Source organism: Esox lucius, chromosome 24 (genome assembly GCF_011004845.1).
Source record: "Esox lucius isolate fEsoLuc1 chromosome 24, fEsoLuc1.pri, whole genome shotgun sequence".
NCBI classification, from domain to species: domain Eukaryota; kingdom Metazoa; phylum Chordata; class Actinopteri; order Esociformes; family Esocidae; genus Esox; species Esox lucius.
The window spans coordinates 27620577-27646789 of NC_047592.1; the positions used below are offsets into that span (position 1 = coordinate 27620577).

Sequence of the window (26213 nt, forward strand, 5' to 3'; positions counted from 1 at the left end):
GAGAAATGAAGTCTGAAACACAGAAGTCTTGTCAGTTGCGGAACCTTCCCAAAAGGGACTGGGACATCAAATTCCCACTCCTATTAGAAACAATAACCTCACCAAAACAGACACCAGCTCAGATTGTTTTTTGTAAAGTCATGAATTCTTAAATTCAAACAATTCAGAATGACAAATGTTGAAGTAGATAAATCAGTTAAAACACCGGAAAGTGAAGTGTGGAAGTATTGATTTTAATGGTCCAATAAATAGTTCCACTGGCAAAGGAACAAAAACAATTTCCTCAACAAGACTGACTCAGTGCTTATGACAGGTATAGGAATCACAAAACAGCGTCCTTGACTTGGACCTAGGCAATGGCTGTAGGAAGGTAAAGGGAACTGGATGGAGGCATTGGAACCAGGAGACTGAAATGTTTCCAGTTTTTTCAGTGTAATGCATGAGAATCTCAGACAGTGGATTTCTGTCTGACATTACATTACTTTATGAATGATAATGAAGTGCTTTTCACCAACTCGTACACTGAAATAACTGGACAAAATAAACAGGCAGAGGGATTGAGAAGGGGAAGAACTGAATTCTACCATGCTAGCCATATTCCAGAGAACCACGCAGTGTTGCAATTCTATTCCCTTCGTAATTCAACTTAAAAGGGACCTTGAATGGCCTTAAGTAGAGCCATACACACAGAACCCAAGAAACCCCAACAGAAAAAAATTATATCTAAGCCATAAGAGTTGGTTCTAAACATCTCAAAAGACAAACATTGTCAAAGGTGAACAGAATCTGAACCCAAATGAGGGTTCAACAGCACCGACATGGTACAGTGCTTTAAAATTCTATTCACCTAGTTTTCCTGTCTATCTAAGGCTCTGGAAGGGGGGGGGGGGGGGTTCAGGTCAGAGGTTTTAGAGAGCAATCCCATTCTAGTGAGCGTGGGGTCTCCCGCGTCCTCTGCCTCTACCGCCCCCTGGTGGCCCATCTACGCTACTGCGGGGGTTCTTGATGGTCTCGTCCACAGAGAGGATGAGGCAGGCAGCCTCACTGGCGGCGGTCAGGGCATTAATCCGCACGATGGAGGGCTCCCAAACACAAGCAAGGTAGTTGTCAGCGATATCCTCGTTGTTCACGTCCACACCATACCACATACCCCCCTGGAGGTGGGACAAAAGACATGTCGGGTTAGTGTGTTTGTGTGTGCATGTGTGTGTGTGTGTGTTAAGTCTTCATTGATATACCCAAATCGAATTATCCAAGATAGAATCCAGTAAACTAAATTAAGAAAAATATCATGATAAATATAGTAGCTAATCTTTTGCTGATTATCCAGTACAGATAACACATTTAATCTTCTCTGAATCTGCCTCAGGTGTCTACATGTCTGGTTTGAGAAGAGTTCAAGTTGCCAGTGTTATAAATATTTTAATAAAGATAAGCAACCAGAAATGTTCCATAAAAGGCACAGTAGTTAGACTGATAAGTCTGCTATAAAGGAAATAAGACATTCTATTCAAAATCGCAGTGGATATAAAAAATACAAATCCAAACAAATTAAAGGAAAATCTTTGTAATGAGGGGATAAGGCATAGCAACCCTATTCTAACACCCTTTGCTTTGTTGTTCTCGACACTATACTTGCTGACAAAGTCTGATCACGTCCTGCATTTGACATGCTCTGTTACCTGGGAAAGAGTTACTCTTCTGTTTTTCCTTACATAATGCAGTATTACATGAACATCATGGCCATCGAATTTACGCATTCAACAAGAATTTCCAGTCCTAAACACTGAAGTCTGTCCCATAGATCTAAATTAATTGAAACACTAGCCAGTTGAGCAGCCTTTGTGACTTAAGTTCCTGCCATCTGCGCAACCAATAATGAACCCTCTTTCAAAGTCACTTAGATCCAGTAATATAGTTCAGGCAATACATACTCATCCCATAGGCTATTTTAACTAATAAATGAAGGTGCACAACTAAGAAAACAGAGCACATTGGGAGATGCGCAGTACATTCTTATCCTTGTTTGCGACATGAAATTAGGCAGGAATTTGTGGAAATAAAGCAAGCATATACTGTACTTGGGTTAGATACAATCTAAATCCGATTATCCCTCATCGCTGACATACAGATTGGGTACTGATTTTACAAAAAGAAAGTTGATCTTGTGAGTGCCAAATTGGAATTTCAGTTCTGATATACATCTTGATTGTTAAGAATGTGTCCAACCTTTGATATGGACTGACAACCGTCAACTGGCCTAAGATTTGTCTACTGGCCAGTCTCAGTCACAAGTGATTGGGGGACCCTCTCTGTATTAACAATTAAATCAGGTATTTAAAGACGTGTTTAGAATGATTAGACACTGTTGATATACTACAATGCGACTGCTCACCTTACAATGTTTTACAAGTGATGATGCAGACAATGGGCTCTTAATGAACTGTCCTGTGTTTTAATTGATTCACTTTGATAATGTGAAATTTCACAAAAGCCTGTCCAGTAAGTGGGCAACATCAAACATCATAGTTGTTAGAGACGCAGGCTACGGAACAACAGGTCCCATGTTCGACTCCCATCACAGTCAAAACACATTAGGATTTGCCTGAGGATTAGATCAGGACAGACAAAAACTCCACTGGCTACAAGCTTCAGTATCTACATAATAGGAAGCCTAAAATAAAACAGTTCTGGTGGATATTAGGATTTGTTCAGGATAGACAAACTTCGCTGGCTACACGATTCTCTTGTCTTTTCACTTGACAAAAAAAAGTCTGTTATTGTCACCTATATTGGTACAGTAGTTATTGTATCAAATGTCATTCATGAATGGCTAATAAGCTATTAAAACTGCCAGTGGCCAGTGACAGTTCATAGATGTTATTAGTTGTGGAGGTAAACTTAAGAAACGGTACACAGTTTATCACGACGGTCATTGGTGTCTAACGAAATATTAATATATACTGACACCTGGTAAGTGTACAGCTCTGTGGTGTAGTGGTTAACTACACACAGGGTTGGGTAGGTTACTTTTTAAATGTTACTAGTTACCTGTCCACATTCGTAATTGGTAACGTAACTTTTGGATTACTCAAACTCAGTAACATAATCTGATTACTTTGAATTACCATTAGATTACTTTCATATTAAGAGACATTGGAAAACTAATAGGAATAGCCTACAACCAACTGAACACCTTTTGCGGGATCTATCAATGTTAGAGTTTACACAGCTGGCTAAAAACAGAATTCGCATTTTACATTATCGGTTGTGTAGGTTACAGTGCCTTTGGAAATGTGTTTCTAAACCATTGCTTTTTACTTCAATATGAATCTAATGATGCTTAAGCCTGTTCTGTTATGGGTTTTATTCATGTTTTTAAATTGCTTAAAAAAATTGTTGAAAAATAAATGGCAATTACTCAAAAAGGGTATTGACATTGTTGTATATAAAAATTAAGATATCCATAGCTTTTCGCACATAAACTAAATCTGCAGTAGTCTGATGATTTGCTACACAACCAACATTGCCAAAATGCAGAAACCCCCAGCATGCACGTTTGCAATCGTGAACACCCGCCTAGAAATAAGATTTACCCACACGAACGTAACCTGCGATATTATGACCACCAGTGATGGATTTTCAAAATGCAAATGAAAGAAATAAATCCTGTGTTACATCCTTCACAGACACATTCCTGTCTATGTACATCTCTACCTGGGCGTGTTTGGCACGAAGCTTGTTGAGAATGTTGGTGGCATCGAACCCTGCGTTATCGCACAGCTGTCGAGGGATGATCTCCAGTGCTTTGGCATACGCGCCGATCAGCAGCTGCTGCTTCCCAGGAATGGTCCGGGAATAATCCCGCAGATACTTGGAGAGCTCCATTTCTATTGCACCACCACCAGCAACAATGGAGTCATTCTGGAAAAGGAGGGTGGCGAGAAAGTTATTCAGGTCTACAAATAATCACAAGGCGTGCCGAATTATTTCCAGGACCTAGGGTTACATTTAATCAAATGCATTGGTTTGGTAGGGTGGATACCACTGGTTTGATTCCAAGGAAAATGTATATGCAACTTTTCCAGTGTTCATGTCATTCATGCTGAGTAATAGGATGTTTGTGGCTATCATGTCAACCTACCTTGATGGCTCTGCGCACGATCATAATGGCATCATGTAGGGAACGTTCCGTCTCTTCCATGAATTGCTCGGCACCACCCCTCAGGATGATGGTGCATGCCTGGGACCGGGGACAACCTTTGAAGAAGTTGTACCTGGAGGAGGACGGCGGGTTGGCACAATATATGCCCAAAATACATTTTTAAATGTATCCGGTTGTTGGTTGAACATTTGGCAGGCACTTTAATGACAAAAGACTGACATTTCATGTCACCAGATGTAAACCCATTAAACAGGGAAGACTGATGTTTCAGTCACCAGAGTTAAACCTAATAAACAGTGAAGCAGTGTCTGCCACAGTCCATTCCACCAGCATCAACAAAATTAAAAACCCTGCCTTTTTGGCAAATCTATACATATAATTTCTTGTACAAAAAAGACCTCACCTCTCTCCTCCAACCTGCAACTCCTCAAAGACTTCACATCGGCCCAAGACATCGTCTGTCATGGAACCAACACTGGTCTGGATGGATCCGCCACAGGCCTAGAGGACACATGCCGCCATACAATTACTAACTCATACATATTCTTAATCAGATGACCAGGCAAAAACAAATTCAAGCACTTTCAAATACTATTTTGTTCCACTTTGTTAGTGCATAACGTTACTGTAGTGAAACAAGTGATTTAACACGGAGCCAGGAAATCCTGGCAAAAAACGATGTAATTGTACATTAACCGCAAGGTTTAGAGCAGAGCAATACCCTTATTTTTTACAGACAGCCTCCCTTTTAGCACATTTTGCCAGCACATAATCGATTGGGTAAGAAAAAAATACCTGTAACGATCACGTCAAATCAAAAAGGTACAAAAAAAAAATATAAAAAAAAAAAGTATAGAATACATCTGCACCCCTTCAAACATCTATACTAAACAGTGTAAAATCTAGTGATGCAAGGAGAGTATTCATAGAGGATTTCGTTGCAGTTATTTTTTTTCAGGGATAATCGGCCTCTGCAAACATCCCTAACTTCAGCCGTTCCTGGTTAAACAGGCATGGGGTTGTGATGCCAGAAAAGGAGAGCTTGCTCCACCACTTTTTCTGAAAGCACTTACTGAAATAAACGTCACAATGCCTTTTAATTTAATTTGTCGTTTGAGTGTAAAATGAAAATCACAGGAAAAAATAAATATATAACAAAAATACAATGTTATAGGGCCCTATTTGGGGCTCAAGGATATTCACCTTCTTGATCTTCAATTGCTGTGACTTTCATTAGTACTTTTGTTGCTCACAGATTTGCAGTTGTCTTGATTTGTGTGTTTGGTATGTTGTATCGGAACAAGTTTGCAACTGCAATTCTAAGGGGGGTTCACTTCGATATTGGGTGTTAAATTATGTAAATTAAAGCCAGAAATTCAGATTGTTTTAATTACAGACTGTAAACCCCCAAAAAGTTTACATTTTGAAAGGTAGTGGTAACTTTCTATACCCACTCTATTCTGTCTGAAATATCATTGTAGATTAGCTACTTATTGGTAAGTAAACAAAAACCAATATTTGCAGTACGATTATGCTAGGGATGGGCACTGATAGTCGAATATTTGGGTACCCGAAAATAACATACTATTCGAGTCTCTCTGTGCAGAGATCCCGCAAGGATGGCAGGTCAGACCTTTTGATGAGCACTGCTGCTTTAATCACCCTCTGAAGTGCTTTGCGGTCGAGGGCGGTGACACAGCCAGTCAGGATACTCTCGATAGTGAGTCTGTAGAAGTTGGTGAGTATCTTGAAATCCATGCCAAACCTCTTTAAATCAGCGTAGGAAGAGCTGTTTCTTGGCCTCCCTCACCGTGACAGAGTGATGAGACCAGGTCAAGTCATTGCTGATGTTGACCCAGAGGAACCGGATGTAGTGAACCCTCTCTACTAGACCCATTGATGTGTACGGGGGCATGATTTCTCTGCCGCTGCTTCCTGTGATCAACAATCTCCTTTGTTTTGCTGATATTGAGCTGTAGGTTGTTATCCTGACACCACAAAGTCAGTGATCCTACCTGGTCTCTGTAGACCGACTCGTCGTTATCAGAGATCAGGCCTACGATAGTGTCGTCAGCAAACTTAATGGTGTTGGAGACGTGAGTTTTTTTTTTTTTTTTTTTTTTTAAGTATACTTTCAGTTGTTTTTATAACATGCACTGCTTCACACGTCTTGTTCACAATTGTCAATCAATGCAGTAGTAGTGTGCTGGGTTAGGGTCTGTCAGAAGGGCACAAATACTGAATAGCCTACTGTTAGCAAGTGGATGAAAGTCAACTAATTCAAGGGAAGATGGAATATATTCACTGAATTAATGTTACCTCCGGAAAAGATATTTGCCCACAAAACACTCTGAAAATTTTTGGCTGTGGAATCGAAAGGCGGTTGAGAGCGCAGAAAATGGTGAGTTAAGCAAATAACATATCTGGTTAGCTTACCTAACTAGCTACTCTAGACTCCTCCATCCAATAAAGTCAGTGTTATGTGTTGATAAATGGTCTTCTAGTTCTGTAGCCAAGTATGCACGGTCATTCTTTTCTCTTACAAACGGACATTGAGCCGATGTTAACTCATACTAAACGGAGAGAAGAATCTTGTCTGATGCACATAGCTATTGTAGGCATGATTGGAATTAAAAACATTTAACACTTGCCTTCAATGTTTTATCAGCTTAATTCTAAACAAGGAATGGTAAAGAACAAATGCTCTTATGTAATCTTTAACATCCAACTCAGAACAATGAATATTACTCACACCTAGCAAATGCCAGTACCTGTAAAGATTCATTTCATGGATAAATGAACCTATACCTGGCATTTTTCTACAAAACAAAATACAAATAAAGTGCTGCTGTGAGGGACAGCAATACAATCGGAGACGACTCACTGTTTGACGAAAAGCAGCTGGCACGAGACAATAAGCACAGAAAAAGAGACAGCCATGGAATAATTGAGGTCTAGAATGGGGGGATAAATGTGTTCTGATATGGTACATTTTCATTTCAATAACTTTAAGGAATTTGTCCAAAAAGGGTGGTTTTCCAGTACTGACATTTGAGACCAAAATTCAAGTACATTAAGACTTAGTTTAATCACATCACAGACTGAAAACCCAGGATGAAGCCCCTCAACATTCACTGAAGCCCTACTAATAATACCCCAAACATCGGTTTTAAAACACCAGTAAGAAATGAGTGACTTGCACATAGGTATTTGGAGAGAGCTGCCAAAGAATTAAGGAATCAAAGATGAAGCGGCTGGTAATGTTCCCAAAGGGAGGAAATACTCAGCTTTCCTGTTGTGCTGCAGTTCCCTTACCATCATGGTCCTCTTGAGATCCTCTTCCTGAACACGTCCAGCACAAAACAGGTCCCGGTCAGCAAAGTACTGCGTGGCCACATCTCCGATGGGCAGTTTGGACAGAATGACCTTTGCTCCGGACTTACAGATCTTATCCAGTTTATCGTACAGGATGCTCCACTCAGCATCGACAATCGCCTGGTAGTCCTGGAAGGAAAAAAATGCTTTTACATAAAATTTAGCAAGACAATCTCAACCAGGAAGGCATTCATTAACTCTAACTAAGGTAGTCAAGACAACAAGAGATTTTGTATTTTCAAGTGAGTGTGTGACAAGGGTGAGAGAGATGTGGTGCATGACAGTCTTAAGCATTTGTGTTCCCTAAATGTACTTATCAAATAAAGCAAATTCTGAAATACCTCTACACATTTGACGCGGACCTCTGCGTTGTCCTTCTCAGCCTTCAGTTCTAGCTCCACATTGAGCAAAGCAATCTTGGGGTTCTCGTAGCGTTTCGGCTGCATCTCAAAGCCGGCGTAGGAGAAGGTCTTCTTGAAAGCCACACCAGCTACCAGTTGAGAATCCTGTAAGGGTTTGGGGGCCATCTCAATTACAGCAGCAAAGCACAACATCCCACCCCTGGTTTGCCTCTGAAGCGAAGCAGGGTCGGTGCTGGTACTCGAGGGCTAGTATTTGGCCTGAAGACTAATGTTAAACGCTTTTCTTTCTGCGGGCACTAAAGATCCCATGACAACCTTGTGTTAATTTCTAATCTGGCCCTTATCCCCTGCTGATTTTGTACATTTGCCCACTGACAAAGAAATTCAGTCTATAAATTCAGAAAAACACATGTCATGAATTGATTTGAATTTTAATGAGTCAAAGTATTCGACCCTTGTTGGCAATCAGAGGTTTCTTATAGTTGGCCACCCGGTTTGCACACATCTCAGGAAGGATTTTGTCCCACTCCTCTTTGCAGATCTTCTCCAAGTCATTAAGGTTTCAAGGCTGACGTTTGGCAACTTGAACCTTCAGCTCCCTCCACAGATGTTCTTTGGGATTAAGGTCTGGATTATGGCTAGGCCACTCCAGGTCCTTAATGTGCTTCTTATTGAGCCACTCCTTTGTTGCCTTGGCTGTGTGTTTTGGGTCATTGTCATGCTGGATTACCCATCCACGACCCATTTTCAATGCCCTGGCTGAGGGAAGGAGGTTCTCACCCAAGATTTGACGGTACATGGCCCCGTCCATCGTCCTGTCCCATTAGCAGAAAAACACCCCCAAAAGCATAATGTTTCCACCTCCATGTTTGATGGTGGGGATGGTGTTCTTGGGGTCATTGGCAGCATTCCTCATCCAAACATGGCGGGTTGAGTTGATGCCAAAGAGCTACATTTGTCTCATCTGACCACAACACCAGTTCTCCTCAGAATCATTCAGATGTTCAACGGCAAACTTCAGACGGGCCTGTACATGCGCTTTGTTGAGCAGGGGGACAATTGCTGGCGCTGCAGGATTTCAGTCCTTCACGGTGTAGTGTGTTATGGTCCCAGCTGCCTTCAGATCATTGACAAGATCCTCCCGTGTGGTTCTGGGCTGATTCCTCACCGTTCTCATGAACATTGCAACTCTACAAGGGGAGATCTTGCATTGAGATCATGGCCCAGGCCGAGGGAGATTGACAGTTCTTTTGAGTTTCTTCCATTTGCGAATAATCGCACCGACTGTTGTCACCTTCTCACCAAGCTGCTTGGCGATGGTTCCATTCCAGCCCTGTGTAGGTCTACAATCTTGTCCCTGACATCCTTGGACACCTCTTTGGTCTTGGCCATGGTGGAGAGTTTGGAATCTGATTGATTGCATCTATGGACAGGTCTTTACTACAGGTAGAAAGATGAGATTAGGAGCACTCCCTTTAAGAGTGTGCTGCTAATCTCAGCTCGTTACCTGTATAAAAGACACCTGGGAGCCAGAAATCTTTCTGATTGAGAGGGGATCAAATACTTATTTCACTCATTAAAATGCAATCAAGTTTTTTCAGATCTTTTTGTATTTATTCTGTGTCGCACTGTTCAAATAAACCTACAATTAAATTTATAGACTGATCATTTCTTTTTCAGTGGGCAAACGTACTAAAATCAGCAGGGGACCAAATCATTTCTTCTCACACTGTACCAACATGGCTGCCTTTACCAGTTTCATATAGGCTCATTCATCCCCTTTCAATCCCCATAATACCTGCCCACCCTGTTCTATTTATTACAGTTCGCTGCACTGTGGCAGCCCACTGCTGTGTATGGATGGATAATGGTATAAATGACGATTCATGCCATACTATTTCAATGCATGCCCTACTAAGAAATGACAATGAAATTTTAAATCTTAGCAATGCATCTTACATTTCTTTGATCAACTAGGTCTACGCTGTTTCTGAGCTTCTGTTTCACAGGGCTTTGTTAGGTGTTGTCCCAGATTCGGAGCCTATTAATAAGCGTTTCTGCCTGTCTATATTCCTCTGTGATACTTTAAAACTGTACATCAAAATACTTAAAAATACCCTTTAATACATAAATTCAAAAAAAGACAATTGTTGCAGTGCTTTGCCATCACCAGCGAAATTGTTGCAGTACCGAAGCTTCAGAGCCTGAACATTTTTATTCAGGACATCCCTACTTAGCTAGTACAATAAAGGTAACCAACGATAATGTGGCATTTTCACAGGAAACACTCCACACAATATTTTTTGGAACAGAGTGTGGTCTCACCTCAAGCGCTCCACCCTGCACCTTCTTGATGCCGATCATCTTTAGGGGCAGCAGTTCGTCCAGCATCATGACAGCTTCCACCACCATTTCACTGAAGAACTCCTTCTGACCAGCGATCAGCTTAGAGTTCATGGCTGTGGCTGCACACTTCACCAGAAGCTCCCTCTGTTCCCTAAAAAATTACAAATATGACCTTACTGACCGAAGACATCACAAAGGACAGCAAGTCAGTGAGCGCCATAGTGCGAAAACATTGAGTGAGGACAGAGGGTCTCTTTCTAACAACTTTACACCTAGACCACAAACGCACGGTTTTTCCAGCATTAAAAACTTCAAGGCGGCCCCCTTCACGAAATCTCGCACCGCCTGTGTGTGGGAATAATAATAAAATAAAAAAATATTGTACACTCTCACAAAACAATACCAGTGTAATACTGCAGCAAATGTCACGGTGCACTGCCCATAGGCGGCATTATATCAAAATTGGCAACAGTAAACGGAATCCAAGCGCCGAAGAAGAATGAACTGCAATTGATAGGAGGCATGTTTTATACAATGTCAGATTGGTTCTGACTTTGCGGAGGTGAGTAATGTTGAGAAAACAAATGGACCTAGTTCTTTTTTCACCCAAACATGTTAAAATATTTCAATAAAACCTCAAAACCTAAACTGCATCATTTCCTTTTAAAAAAAATTTCAACTTTCCAGATTACTTCTAGTAGAATTACAGATTTATTTTTAAAAGAGAGCTCACGAGACTGACAAAGATGAAAGGTGAACAGACGATCAGATTAGTATACAGTATTTACAGTCTCAAAAAACAGTTATGCAAAATACAATTAACTCATTTAATTCACTAACAAATAAATACAACTCAGGTGTGAAAGTGAAGACACTGGAACAGAGCAAGCAGCAGAGCCCAGTAAAGCTGAAGGTAGTCCAGAGAGGTAGATAAACGAAGTAGCTTCATGGCAATGATAAAAAATATATACCACAACAAGGCTGTAATATATACAGCTCTGTGGCGTTTTTTATGCAAGTCAAATTAACAAGAACATAGCATTAAAAGAAAAATAGACAATATTTAATGTGATGAAATATAGTGATTACATTTTTTTTTATGCGAATCATAGATCCTCTAATAAACATAGAGCCAGTGGTTTTGACACTCAATGGCTAAATGTTTTTGGGCGTCTCAGGCATAATAACGAGGGAATTATATGTTCTGTATGTGCTTAGAGGGTTAGTAAAACAGCCAAGCTGAAACTACAGGCTGGATGCACTTAAAACCCATGAAATTTATACTACTCATCGACAGGCAGAGGAGAAGAAAAGAGGGTAAAAACCAATGTTTAAAAATAAAATAATAATAATCAAGAGTAAATGTAACGCAAGTATGTAAAGAATAAATATATTGCTTGTATATTTTGGTTGCCATTAGGGAGGACATCGCAGCATGCATTGGCTGCTCAGGTGGACATAGACAACAGGGCTCTTGAAGGCTGCTTTAAGATAATGTATTAATTCCTCAAGCAGAAGCAGACCCATCACACCAGGTTGGAGCCAATTATTCAGTTGTGCAAACGATTGGGCTGTTCTTATTTTGATGGACTGAATGTAAGTTGGTTGGCATTATCATCAATTGAAAACACGTTATTTGTAAAACAACCTAATCCCCCCCATACAAAGGTTAGTGCCAATACAAAATACACAAGCAGCCACATAATTGATGACATCGTTAAAATAAGTGGGGACATGATGGATGACCCGCTAGTGTCAGAAGAATCAGCATCCCCAGTGTGGGGATTGATGGTGGATGAAACTACTGACATCTGTCAGCAAGCAGCTAGACCTCAGTCAGGTGATTTCTACAAATCAAATAAAGAACTGCGTTGTAGGCTGTTACCACATTCAAACTTTGACTGAACATAATTATTCGTAAAAAGTTACTTGGGACCTGACCAAAAGGGGAACACTGACATCAAAACCAAAGTACTGCATATGACTGAGGTCTCTGCAGGAGCTGCTTCAATACTCTGAGCACATCATGAAGGTTATCACAGACAAGAACCTACCGTCCCACAAGCTGTCCTCCTTTGCCAGAGACAGTGTCTCTGTCATGATGTGTACAGTAACTTTTATATTTAAACGTTTAAAATCTCTTATTTCATGAGATTATTTTGGGAAGGCTGTTGCCTTTGAGTTTTGAAATACACAGGAAAAACCCTGTGTACAGATATTGTTTAGAATGCCACCCGCCAGTAAGTGTGACTGCGTTACACGCCACAGCCAAATTCTACCCGCATTTGGTGGGTGCCAATGTCAAGTTGTCTCTAGAAAAAAATATTGAACACTAAGTGGTCTTTTTTCAAATGTGTAGACAGATATCCTATATATTACAGAGGGGTGGCCGGTGTTGCGTGGACAAGTATTGGTCAGGGTACCACCTTTGCCTAATTTTGAGCCAGGAAAAACCCTGCATGCATACTCGCACTCACTTCTTGTCATCTTTCTTGACGGTGACTGAGATGTCTTTGATCTTCTTGACGGCCAGGTGTGTGGCACTGCGGAAAGCTCTAATGATTGTCTGCGGGTGGAGACCCTCCTCCACATATGGCTTCAGCTGCTTCAGGAACTCAGCAGCCAAAAGGGTCACTGAGGTCGTACCATCGCCCACCTAAAGAGCGATGAAGGGAGGAAGTTAATACTTAAGGTTTGAACTCAAGAACATTCACCTAGTGAAGAAGGATGAAGAAAAATGCAGCTTCTCTGACAAGTAGAAATTCTTTGAATACAGCCAACATGATTCTTTATGCTAATTACCAAAAAGATTTTGTAACTGCGGATCTGGTTAAAATCCATACAAAAATCATACACTTTCAGAGACAGAACTTCAGCATCATAAGAATGCACAATTTTGAAGGTAGGATTCAACTACAGCCACAACCTTCCATCCCCTCCATTCATTCAATCTCACCTCAGCGTCTTGAGAGCGGGCAATGTCCACCAGGGTCTTGGCTGCAGGGTGAACCACGTCCAACAGTTTCAGGATGGTCGCACCATCGTTGGAGATCGTGGCTTTTCCTGAGGGAGCCATTACAGAATCTTTACTATCACAGTTTGACAGTTACCTATGAGACTTTCCAAAGAAATAACAGGATATCATACTCATGTCAGCCTAACAAACATCATACAGAGGGCCTTCACTTTCAACATAGTTGATCACCCCACATCAGGGCTCAACATAAGAAATTGCCCCTGGCCTCAATAAACATTTTTCAATGATGGCTTTCATTTTGAAAAAGAAAATCTGAGCTAGCGCTGCTAGCATAATATCCTGCTGCTAGAAGAATGGTAAAGAAGCCTCATTTGGCCATCACTACCTGAAGATGGACTGTCAGCCACCCGCTTGGCTGTCATGCAGACCAGGTGCTGTGTGCTATTGCCATAGCTGGTCAGAAACTGTTTGTAAAAGTTGTCAGTGCCTTTGTAAAAAAAGACCTACATTTGTCCACTCTAGCCGGGAACTTACAACAGATGAAACAGTGCATCAGAGTTCCGTCAACGTCGAAACAGGTCAATTCTTTTTAGCAGTGAGGTAAAAATGCTTGCTTACGTTTGAGCTCGTAGTTATTCTTCACTGCTTTCTTCAACTGAGTGACTTGCGCAAGTTTTTAAATGTTTTATTGAAAAAGAATACCAGACAGCCATGTCACATCACTGCTCAACACTTGACTGGCCAACCTTGCCCAAAAGGAGCTGCAAGTTAGTTATTTGTATGTGCCAGATTTCAAAACAACTGGAGGATGTCGAGTTTATAATGTGATCTCTTTCTTTGCAGTGGCTTGATGGGGACAGTGACTTGCTAGTTTTATTAGTCCCGAATAGACTTTTCACTGGCCCAAGTTTGAGCCTTGCACATCCTTGATAAATTTGAACTTGTCCACAATATCCAGCATTTTTCTAAATATCTCAGGTTAAATCAAGTCACCATTTCTATAATTACATTTATCTTAACCAAATTTACCTCTGCTGTCCACCATGAGTTTGTCCATGCCCCGAGGACCCAGGGTGGTGCGGACAGCCTCTGCAATGACCTGGCAAGCATTGATGTTGCTGATCAACTGAGGGACACCCTGAGACGTATCTGTCCCCTCCTTCAATAGGATAACCGGTGTGGGCTACACAGAGAGAGGGAGAGAATTGAACAGATTTTAGGTCAGCACCTGGGGAAAATAAGACTTAGTTATTTTGCTGCATTCACACAAGCAGACTCATTTCAATCTTATTATGACTAATTGGCCTGAAGACCTTTAGCAATATCTTTGTATAATCTTTCAAACTGATCTAATTGGCCAAAAAACTGAAAGCAAAAAGGACAGTATTGGGCTGCCTGTGTGAATACAGTATATTAAAGGTGGAGCCACAAGCAGCTTAGCGGTTTGAATCTGTTATCAATGTTATGGAAAAGGTTGCAAGATCAAATCACTGATCAGCTAAGTGGAAAAACTAAAAGTGTATTCTTGCAGTCAGGCGGGTTAACCCTTAGTATTCCAAGGGAAATTAAATTGGAAGCAATTCTGAGGAATTGGGTAAAATCTCCCCATTGCCTAAACTAGTGATGCTCAAAAATCAGACATCACAACAGATGTACAAAGCTCTGAATTAACCAAATCGATTCACCTTATCAGGGGGGTAAATTATAAGTTTACAGACTGAATCAGGTTTGCTAGCTCAGGAGTAGATCAAGTAAATTGCGGGAGGTTACAGTAGATGCTCTTCTGAGTAACTAGAAGTCAAACAGCATTGGGTGTGACGCTTTTGTTACAGTAGCAATAAGATAGCGGCATCTGTCGTGATGTGTACTCCCACTCCCATGTATAACCAGTAATGACGTTGCCTAGTTTGTTACAAAACCAAAAAGATTGAAAATGTCCACATATCACTCAATTATCAAATTAACCACATTCACCATCAAATAATCACCGTGCCATTATCAACACAGTGAGGCTGCAATGACTGAGCGCAGATTAGCTAAATGCTACCGGCGTAGTACCGTACCAAGCAATAGAACCACGTTACCCGCGTCTTATGTTTAACAATGTTGGACCTAGACTACGTTGCTATCGAACAAATTAAATAAAACTCCACAGAATAGTAACTATAGTATATCTACTGTGTGTGTGTGCGGCCATGGTGAATTGACTAGCTTAGAAAGCCCATATAAGGAAAGGCTAATAACTAGCCTAGTACAAGGGGAAGGTTCTCGACTGCAAAACCTGAGCCAAAGTGCTGTCAAGACAACCAGACCTAGTCTGATAGCAAGCGTTAGCACAAATTCAGAGAGCCACTTAACTACGCGTTATACCTACGAACATATATAAATGGGCTTACATTTTCAAACGTAATACAATTAAATTCGAGCCCACTGCTAACGCACAAAATGCATGTTTGTCTGAGATACTTAGCTATGTATGAAAGGTACAGGAGAAGCTAGTTAAAGCACGCCCATTTGATGCGGCTAGACTTGTTAGCATCATGATAACGGGGGACTTAATAACATTTTATTTACAAGATAATGGTTTCATCTGGGTACAAAGATCCCGAAACGTACAATGTATTGGATTTAGTAACACATATTCCTTAATAACCAGATGGATGGATATGGATTTTCTCTGAACGAGGGAAGAATAGGCGCCTACTCACCATCATCTTCGCAGTTCTTTCGAGAGAAACAGCACCGGAGTTCTACCCCCACAATGCAGTTCGACTATAATGCAGCTCTTGCTTCGTTCAGACGTAGTAATTACGGCGTGTCTCGATTATATCCTCTTCTCCTCACCTCCTACTAGTTCTGATTATATAAATGGTTCTGATACCCTTCTTGAGGTCAGAGGTGACGGTGTTTATATATTTGTTCATGGTGTCTGAATCTTTTTGGAACAACATTTTAATTTTTCTTTGAATGAGATTCACTGTTGTCTAGAAATTGTGCAGAAGGTCTAGGAGCTGCTGAAGGCTCTCCAGAGTTATGGACAGTATCACCTAGTCCCAGTGGCGTTGTGATACCTATAGCTCGGATCTTTCATGAATAGTTATGTTTTTTTAATTTGTCACATGTGCAATATTTTATTATAGTAGGCATATAGCTTTTAATATGGAAACTGTTCATCTTTGCGTTTTTCAGAGAAACACAATGTGTTGTTCTGAGTGAAACGCTCTGTTGTTGCTTCAGTCTAAAGTAATTGCGTAGGTACAGTGTCTCCTCACCTCTTACTGTATTTTTGCATTTGATAATCCAAATGGGGTGGGGTGGTCATATTCTGGCCGTCCCGTATATTGAATCTGGTCACCTGTTCTAACTTTCGTGTTTCTAAAATGTACCTCAGCTATTATAACTACCCCTTAGGTCAGGGGTGTCAAACCGGTTCCACGGAGGGCCGAGTGTCTGCAGGTCTTTGGGTTTTCCTTTAAATTGGTTCCCAGGTCAGACCTGAACAACCAGGTGGGGGTAGAAATTAACCAATTAGTGAACTCATTAATCAATCAGGTACAAGGTGAGAGCGAAAACCTGCAGACACTCGGCCCTCCGTGGAACCGGTTTGACACCTGTGCCTTAGGTTTTCCCACGTGTATTCTTATTTTACCATTATCACTGGGGGCGCTGTGCTATCATGGGTTTGCACCTGCAGATACAGAAGAATGAAGAAGACAATACGGAAGCGATATTGCGAGCAGGTTTGCTGCATTAGTTAGAAGAAATATTTTAATTTCTATTATATTTCTGTTTATATAGAAATATGTATACGTATGATTGTCCCTAATATTTCAGTATTATTTGGTTTGTTTGTGAACACTGGACACCATTCCTTCCTCGTTGACAAAGCCATAGTAGATGAATTCCCAACTTTTTCGATTCGAATATGTCTAAACTACAGATTTTACGTGTGTTTTTAAATGACCGTTTAACTGCTGCTGCTGTTGAGATTTTTGGTGCAGTTGAAAAAACGGTATTGGAGTACCAGGAGGAGAACGATCGCCTACGAAGAATGCTGCGAGTCACACCCGAGCTACAACTATGCAGAATAGGTTCGTATGTTTGTTGGATAGCTACTTGTATAATTTATAACTACTGAGTACACTGGTGTTCCCATTTAAAAAAATCAACGTTTTTCAGTGTGTGGATAATACACAATATTGAATGCTGGTCTGTAAGTAATCTAATTGCATGTCAATGACTCAAGGCAATTTTTACAATTGCCATCTCAGACTTAAGACTTGAATCCCAATGAAAGTCTGTTAGTTGAATTGAAGAGAGTATTAAATAAGCACAGATGGGTGGATGTCAAGGGTGTCAGAACCCGTGTGTTTTCCAATTTCATAAAGATATAGGAAAAGGGTGAGTGTCTATCCTTGCAAGGGGATGGTGCACAAAGGACTGAAAACAAAGTTGCTGATAATACTTCCTGGTCGAGTGAGCAGTGGGATAAGAAGCAGAACAACTTTGTTTGGAAGGTGTCGATCTTAGACTACTGTAACCTGTGGAGAAATTGCTGTGATGAGTTAAGGCCATGATTTAGAATTTGTCATAAAAACTGTTGGAAGGGGAGAAAAATGAACAGGATAACAAAGTATACAACACAAATTGAGTGCACTTGATCACTAAAATAATGTAATCCCTTTAATCCATAATCATATTTTGGTATTTGCTCTTTTTTTTTTTTATTACTACATCAGCTAAAATGTTTCTATATAGATATTATTTTTCATTTGTATAAAAAATTTGTCACTTCCCATGTCCATGATATTCAATTCATATTTACAGCCTTGCCTTTTCACAACAAGTCTAGATCAGTGCGGGAGTTGTCACATATAAAGACGTGACCTCAACCAATAATTTCCTCCCACTACCAAGTGCTGGAAGTGAACACATTTCCTAGACAAAAATCATGATTAAATTTGCATACTCCCGACCTACCACAAGGAATCACTAGAGCGTGATGAGACAAGGCAGCTCTGTCGGACATCAACTTATCCATTCCAGTAGGTGCAGAAATAATTTTGGGCCACCCTCTGCTGGACTCCCAGGCGCTTTCAGTATGTTGCACACAGGATTCATACTCCTGCTGCAAAGTTGTGACTATTCTTCAAGGCAGGGACTTTGACCATTGGTTATAAAACTTTCTTTTAGGGACCCCCTGAAATCTCAGTTTGGTGTTAGGTCATGAACTATCTCACCTGAATCAAGTACACAAGGGCTTGATAATTAGTTTAAGCAGATTCAGGTGTGTTAGCTTTGGAATAAACTTAATATATGGGACTGCTGGAGAGTATAGTGGGGAACTTTTTTCATGAAAGTGTAGTTGACTAGGTTATAAACCATGCCGCAGCAGTACATCTGCACAAGAGGCTGCAGCTTAGATTGTTAGACCATCCTTGGGCACTCACTCATCATTTAAAATCCCCACCCCAATTGCAGAAAAAAACTAGAACTTTAACCACTCATCAGTCACACTGACTGCAGTTATCCCAATCAATCTTAACGGCAGTCATTCACGGATAAGAATATAGTCCTTTCTTTTGACTATGAACAGTTGTGTTATCACTCTAAAAGTCAGTGAAGGCAATTTGATTCAACATTGTTAAAAAACAAATTATATCAACACAAATGTACTTATTAATCTGATTTAAAAAACATGTTTTGACAATTTTAGCCAAATTAAGGTAAATTGCATCTCTATTTGTGTCATGGACAAAAATAGGGTAATCACTTAATACTGTAAGATGGACTATAACCGTGATGTCTACAGGTTGTTATTGGAAACCTCTGCTCCTCCTTTTCTTCCCTCCAGACTCCCTGCAGTTCTCTCTCGCTGTTTCTGATGAGGAGGTTCCCCCAGAGCAGCAGCACTGTGAGCAGGAGTGGAGAACCAATCAGGGGCAGGAGGAATCAGAACCCACGCGGATTAAAGAGGAACAGGATGAACTTGGGATTGATCAAGAGGAAGAGCAGTGTCAAGGGCTATTTGATACTAAAGACTCTATATTCACTCCTCCTTGTGTGAAAAGTAAATGTGATCAGGGGAACCAAATTTGGTCCTCAACTCCTCCCCGTACCCAGTCTGTAGAGAACAGAGAGAATTACTCTGAACCAGTGGATCTCACACCTTTTGACACTATGAACCACTTAAATGGTTTTGACATTCCCTGCGACCTTCCAGATGACGAAGACATTGCCTCCATCCACAGCTCAGCTTTTAGTAGTGACCCAGTAGAACTTGACAGCAGCTCGCAATTGGATCCCATCTCACCACTGGCCCCAAGCACACCTTTGGAGCTCAATCAACCAATGGATAAACCCTGTTCTAAACCCAGCAGCACGTCCCAAACGGTAAACCACTGCCATGACTGTGGTAAGACATTTGCTCTGAAAGCTGACCTTCAGAGGCACGTGACTTTCGCCAGGAAGAGGCTTAGTGAATGCCGCTTTTGCAAAAGATGCTACGACTCGTCATGTAAGCTGAAAACGCATATCCATCTCTGTCACAATGGGAAACCCTGCACATGTCCATTTTGTGGCAAGACCTTCAAGCAAAAGGGAAATTTGTCCAGGCACATGAGCATTCACACGGGAGAGAAACCATTCAGCTGTTTGGACTGTGGGAAAAGCTTTACCCGTAAGGAGCACCTAACCAAACACAGACAGACTCACACAGGAGAAAAACCATTCAGTTGTAGCGAATGTGGGAAGCTCTTCAATCGTAAGGAGCACCTAAACAAACACATACACATTCACAAAGGTGAGAAACCATTCAGCTGTGGCAGCTGTGGGAAACGTTTTAATCGGAAGGGAAACCTGAACTTGCACATACGGACTCACACGGGTGAAAGACAGCATGGCTGCTTAGCCTGTGGTAAAAGGTTCACCCAGAAGACTCATCTTCTGAAGCATGTGGATAATATCCACATTGAGAGAAAAACTGAAAAAAGAAAGAAAATGTTTGGTCAGAAGATGGAAGTAAAAAGGCGTGGCATGGACCACACTCATAGGAAAGGAAAGCAACTACATGTCCTTCATACTGTGTCTCTCAGATGAATAGGGTTGTAATATAAAACACAATGATCTTTGATTTATTATTATCTAAATATACCATGGATGTGACACTTTTTTTTTACTGTTGCAATTACATTAGCAACCAGTTTATAATAGCAATATAGCAGGAGGGGTATGGTATGTGAATAAAAGATGAATATCCCATTTGGATTGAAAGTCTGTTTTACATTTAAATTAATTCAACATAGGTGCACACCAGAGTTGGTGAGATTATTTTCTTTTTTATTTGTATTTTCTGTCCTTTTATTTGTATTCTCCTGCCCCTGCTTCCAGAAGTTGTCCTTGTCCGAAATGGGAGCACAACAACTCCCAATCCCCCCTTCACCACACGCACCCTCTCCACCTCAATCACTGCTATTGTGAAAATAGCAATGAAACTGTTTCAAGCTAGGACCCAGTATCTCTATTCCTGTGTTGATTAGAAATAGAAGGAATCGTGAGCATGCAACCCATAAAGTAAACTTGTCTAATCTGTAACACATCAACCTACTAGTCCAGGAACCCCTATTATATCTATTAAGCTGGCTTTACTTAATATCAGATCTCTCGCCAACAAATAATTCTTGGTAAATGACATTATAATATCCTACAACCTAGATATTATGTTTCTCACAGAAACTTGGCTATAACAGAAGGTGGCTATAAACAGAAGATTGTAGTGCTACTATTCTTAACGAGACAGGACCTGAAAAATGTGGCTATATGAATACATGTTGAAATGGTAGGAAAGGAGGAGGAGCTGCTGCCCTATTCAAAGATACATTCCATTGCAAAGAAAATACACTAGGTAATTTTATTTCTTTTGAATACCTCTGTTTTACATTGAAAGGTACCCCCCAAATTGTGTTTTTAACCATTTACAGATCTTCACGATATTCAGCAAATTTGTTTGATGATTTTGCTTAACTACTCTCTGTTTTATCAGTTGATTATAACTTGTTTATTATTACAGGGGATTTTAACATCCACATAGATAATAGTACAGACAATAATGCCAAATAACCTTTTGCATTACTTGACACTTTTGATCTCACTCAACATGTGAAAGAGCGTACACACACTCAAGGCCACATTCTAGATCTTGTTATCTCTAAAGGTCTCTATTTCCTCTGTCGTGGTTAAAGACTTGAACCTGTCTGATCATTTCTGTGTGTTTTTTTTATTCACTTATCACCCCGAATGTTCCAATAAACTCTGTTTCTGTTAAGAAAAGGTACATTCATGAGAGTACCAATGCTCATTTTATTGAAGTCATCGCTATCTCTCCAACAATTGTCTCCAACAAAAGTGCTGAATCAGTTGATGTACTCCTGGATAATTTTAACGCCAAAATATTGAATATCATGGATCGTGTTGCACCGGTAAAGTTAAAGAAAACTATGAGCACACAGAAAACACCAATGGTGAACCACCATGATGGTAAGCGCCCTGTAAAGAGAATGTAGGAAAGCGGAATGTAATTGGAGGAAAACTAAACTTCATATTCACTATGACATCTATAAACAAAACCTTGGTAGGTTCAACAATGAGTTATGCAGGGCCAGACAGCAACATTTGTCTGCAATGATCAACAAGAATATGAACAATACCTGCACTCTATTTGTCATGGTCGACAAGCTTACAAACCCAATAAAGCAGATCGCATCAGAACTCATGTCCACTGTGAAATGTAATGAATTTGCGTGTTTCTTTAGTGAAACAATTATAAGTTTTAGACGAACCATCAAAACTAAATAGTCTAACAAGGACTCTGTACCGTCACCATGACCACCAAGACATAACTTGGTTATGTCGCATTTTATTATGTCGGGAATACAATTGATCAAAAATCCCAAGAAGAAACAGTTTGACATCTTAAAGCTTCCACTTGCTGTCTTGACACCCTGCCATCAGACTTTAAAAATGTTTTTACTCTATAACAATGGACCTACAGCAAATAATTAATAGCTCTCTGCAATCAGGCATTTTCTCTACGTCTCTAAAAATAGCTGCCATTAATCCCCTATTAAAAAAGAACACCGGATGCATCTAAAATGAACAGCTATAGACCTTTATCTAATCTCCCTTTTATAGCCAAAATCATTGAGAAGGTTGTCTTCAATCAACTCAGCAGTTTTGTGACCTCAAGCGGTCTCTTAGACATATTACTGTCAGGTTTCTGACCTCCCCACAGTACTGAAACAGCCCTGATTAAAGTTTTAAATGATATATGGCTGATTACTGATTCTGATTAAATAACTTGTGGCAAGACCTTCAAGCAAAAGGGAAATTTGTCCAGGCACATGAGCATTCACACGGGAGAGAAACCATTCAGCTGTTTGGACTGTGGGAAAAGCTTTACCCGTAAGGAGCACCTAACCAAACACAGACAGACTCACACAGGAGAAAAACCATTCAGTTGTAGCGAATGTGGGAAGCGCTTCAATCGTAAGGAGCACCTAAACAAACACATACGCATTCACAAAGGTGAGAATGTTGTCTTCAATCAACTCAGCAGTTTTGTGACCTCAAGCGGTCTCTTAGACAAATTACTGTCAGGTTTCCGACCTCCCCACAGTACTGAAACGGCCCTGATTAAAGTTTTAAATGATATACGGCTGATTACTGATTCTGATGAAATAACCGTTCTGGTTCTATAAGATCTCAGTGCAGCATTTTACACTGTAGATCATAGAACACATAGATAGGCTGGGAAATTGGGTAGGACTCTCCGGGACAGTCCTTTATTGGTTCAGATTTTATCTAGATGGCCAGAGTTACTTTGTCACCATTGCTAATCATGAATCTAATAGGGTGGCTATGACATGCAGAGTTCCACAGGGATCAGTTCTCGGACCGCTTCTGATCAATCTCTATATGCTACCTCTGGGCCAAATTCTACAGAACAACAACATTAACTACCACAGCTATGCCCATTATACTCAAAAATATATGGCTCTCGAACCGTATGATAATAGCTCAATGTCACTGTATAGAGCACATAAATACCTGGATGAAACAAAATTCTCTTCTATTAAACCAAGATAAAGATTATTGAGTTTGGCAACAGAAATAAAGGAACAAGTATTAGTAAAGAGCTGGAAACCAGGGATCAAGTGTGTAATCTTGGTGTCTGATAGACTCAGATCTCACATTTAAGTCATATCAAAGCGGTCACCAAAACAGCATTCTATCAACTAAAAATATGGCCAGAATCAAAGGCTTGGTGTCCCAAAAAGACCAAGAGAAGCTCATCCATACTTTTATCTCTAGTAGGGTTGACTACTGTAAGGGCCTCTTAACTGGGCTCCCGAAAAAGACTGTAAAACAACTGCAGCTCATTCAGAATGCTGCTGCTAGAATGTTAACCAGGACCAAGAGAACAGAGCACATCACTCCGGTTCTTAAATCTTTGCAATGGCTACCAGTCAGTTACAGAATAGATTTCAAAGGGGTGCTTTTAGTTTATAAATCTCTGAATAGTTTAGGACCCGAATACATTTCTGATATGTTTGAAGAATATAAACCGATCAGGGCTCTTAGATCCATGAACACAGGTCAGCTAGTAGAGCCCAGAGTCCAAACTAAACATGGAGAAGCTGCGTTTAGCTGGAATAAATCAGAAGTTCTTAGATGTTTTTAGATTTTAGATTTTTACCCCATTTTTAATCTTTATATGTTTTCATATTGTATTTTTTATTATTATGTTTTCATTTGTTTTGATGTTTTCATTTGAGTATTTGTTTTTATGTTATTGCACTTTCATATACAGGTGCTGGTCATATAATTAGAATATCATCAAAAAGTTTATTTATTTTAGTAATTCCATTCAAAAAGTGAAACTTTTATATTATATTCAATCATTACACACAGACTGATATATTTCAAATGTTTATTTCTTTTGTGATGATTATAACTGACAACTAATGAAAATCCCAAATTCAGTATCTCTGAAAATTAGAATATAAACTTAAGACCAATACAAAAAAGATATTTTTTGAAATGTTGGCCAACTGAAAAGTATGAACATGAAATGTATGAGCATGTACAGCACTCAATACTTAGTTGGGGCTCCTTTTGCCTGAATTACTGCAGCAATGCGGCGTGGCATGGAGTCGATCAGTCTGTGGCACTGCTCAGGTGTTATGAGAGCCCAGGTTGCTCTGATAGTGGCCTTCAGCTCTTCTGCATTGTTGGGTCTGGCATATCGCATCTTCCTCTTCACAATACCCCATAGATTTTCTATAAGGTTAAGGTCAGGCGAGTTTGCTGGCCAATTAAGGACAGGGATACCATGGTCCTTAAAACAGGTACTGGTAGCTTTGGCACTGTGTGCAGGTGCCAAGTCCTGTTGGAAAATGAAATCTGCATCTCCATAAAGTTGGTCAGCAGCAGAAAGCATGAAGTGTTTTCTGAGGTCCAAGGCCACAGTGGACCAACACCAGCAGATGACATGGCACCCCAAACCATCACTGACTGTGGAAACTTTACACTGGACTTCAAGCAACGTGGATTCAGTGCCTGTCCTCTCTTCCTCCAGACTCTGGGACCTTGATTTCCTAAGGAAATGCAAAATGTACTTTCATCAGAGAACATAACTCAGCAGCAGTCCAGTCCTTTTTGTCTTTAGCCCAGGCGAGACGCTTCTGACGCTGTGTCTTGTTCAAGAGTGGCTTGACACAAGGAATGCGACAGCTGAAACCCATGTCTTGCATACGTCTGTGCGTAGTGGTTCTTGAAGCACTGTTTCCAGCTGATGTCCACTCTTTGTGAATCTCCCCCACATGGCTAAGGGCAGTAACTAGGCAGTTACAGGCCACATTGCATTGTGCTCTGGAATATGCTTTGACATATAGGCCACAACCCCTTGTGCTTTAATGCTAAAATATGAAACATGACAATCTATGATTGAAAGTAAAACATGATCTATGATGTAATGTTAAACTACACATGTGAATACAATGAAATGAAACATGACAGAGAATTGTAGGAAGTTAGCATTATACAGAGTGATCTTCTCTCTAGGGAGAAAAATATGTGAAAGTAGGTTCTCTGTCAACCTTGTTGTCGCTCTTTCTGGTGTTTCTCTGTTTTGTCTCATTCTTGGACTTATCTCTCTGTTATGTCCCACTCCTTACTATTTTCTCCTGACTATCTGTCTTCATCTGTTTTCCTTTCTTTTTCTGCCCAAACTCTCCTTCCTCACCTGCCAATCCTGGGCTTCTTACTATAATGAAAACTACCTTATGTCTTTTGACATAGAATCATATTCTATATTTATTCTCCTCACGTATAAAAAAAGCAAGACAGGTGGGAATGAAAGACAGGAGATGTGGTCACGATTCCAATTGTCTGACTGTGATAATAGAAACTCAAGATATAAAGTAAAAATACAAAATATATTTTTGGGGGGCAGGGGCAGCTTGTACCCTGGCCTTGTGTCACCATGCTACGCCAGTGGCCGGCACATTTGACAATAAATATAACAATTAAATAGAGCACCGACAACTGTAAACTTTGCCCTTGCAGTTCTCCTGTACCTGTCTTGGCAGCAGTATCTTCTCCCCTATTTTCCTTCGTAGGAATTCTAACAAAATCAAATCACTACAATTGCTGGAGGAGAAACTTGAAGAATAAAATGAATGTTCTCCTGAACATTTCCTACATTGCTTTCTCTGTGGCACATTCCATATTCAGTCATTCCCATTGTCTGAATGTTGACCTTGGAACGTGTTTTAATACAAATTTGTTATTGAAATTGCTATTAAATGTCATCAAATATAAACTGTTGTCAATGTTTTGAACATGTAAGTATTGAAGTAATTCGTTGGCCTCCTTTGTGTTGAAATGGTCCTAATTTTCGTGACCCGGAAGTGTTTCTTTAATGTTGCTC

General features: G+C 40.3%; 2 protein-coding genes across 5 annotated transcripts; one reads left to right on the forward strand and one right to left on the reverse strand.

The window, feature by feature from the left end:
* Window positions 1-212: 212 nt before the first annotated feature.
* cct7 (chaperonin containing TCP1, subunit 7 (eta)) lies at window positions 213-16032 on the reverse strand. Of its 2 annotated transcripts, XM_010865430.4 has the most exons (11): window positions 15934-16032; window positions 14255-14408; window positions 13205-13311; window positions 12726-12904; window positions 10228-10399; window positions 7882-8046; window positions 7481-7669; window positions 4569-4666; window positions 4145-4277; window positions 3718-3924; window positions 213-1154 (listed from the first exon to the last, which is right to left on the reverse strand). In XM_010865430.4, the coding sequence occupies exons 1-11, from the start codon at window positions 15937-15939 to the stop codon at window positions 927-929; spliced, it is 1638 nt and encodes a 545-aa protein (XP_010863732.1). In that variant the 5' UTR covers window positions 15940-16032; the 3' UTR covers window positions 213-926. The 2 variants fall into 2 exon arrangements, with proteins under 2 accessions (XP_010863732.1, XP_010863733.1); XM_010865431.3 differs by lacking the exons at window positions 13205-13311; window positions 14255-14408; window positions 15934-16032 and having other exon boundaries at window positions 12779-12840.
* Window positions 16033-16152: 120 nt separating this feature from the next.
* On the forward strand, window positions 16153-20760 carry LOC105006768 (zinc finger protein 32-like). Of its 3 annotated transcripts, XM_034290541.1 has the most exons (4): window positions 16153-16636; window positions 16848-16965; window positions 17214-17316; window positions 19080-20760. In XM_034290541.1, exons 2-4 carry the CDS (start codon window positions 16930-16932, stop codon window positions 20321-20323), a joined length of 1383 nt encoding a protein of 460 aa, XP_034146432.1. In that variant the 5' UTR covers window positions 16153-16636; window positions 16848-16929; the 3' UTR covers window positions 20324-20760. The 3 variants fall into 3 exon arrangements, with proteins under 3 accessions (XP_034146432.1, XP_010863735.2, XP_010863734.2); XM_010865433.3 differs by lacking the exon at window positions 16153-16636 and having other exon boundaries at window positions 16847-16965; XM_010865432.4 differs by lacking the exons at window positions 16153-16636; window positions 16848-16965 and having other exon boundaries at window positions 16974-17316.
* The last annotated feature ends 5453 nt before the right edge of the window (window positions 20761-26213 follow it).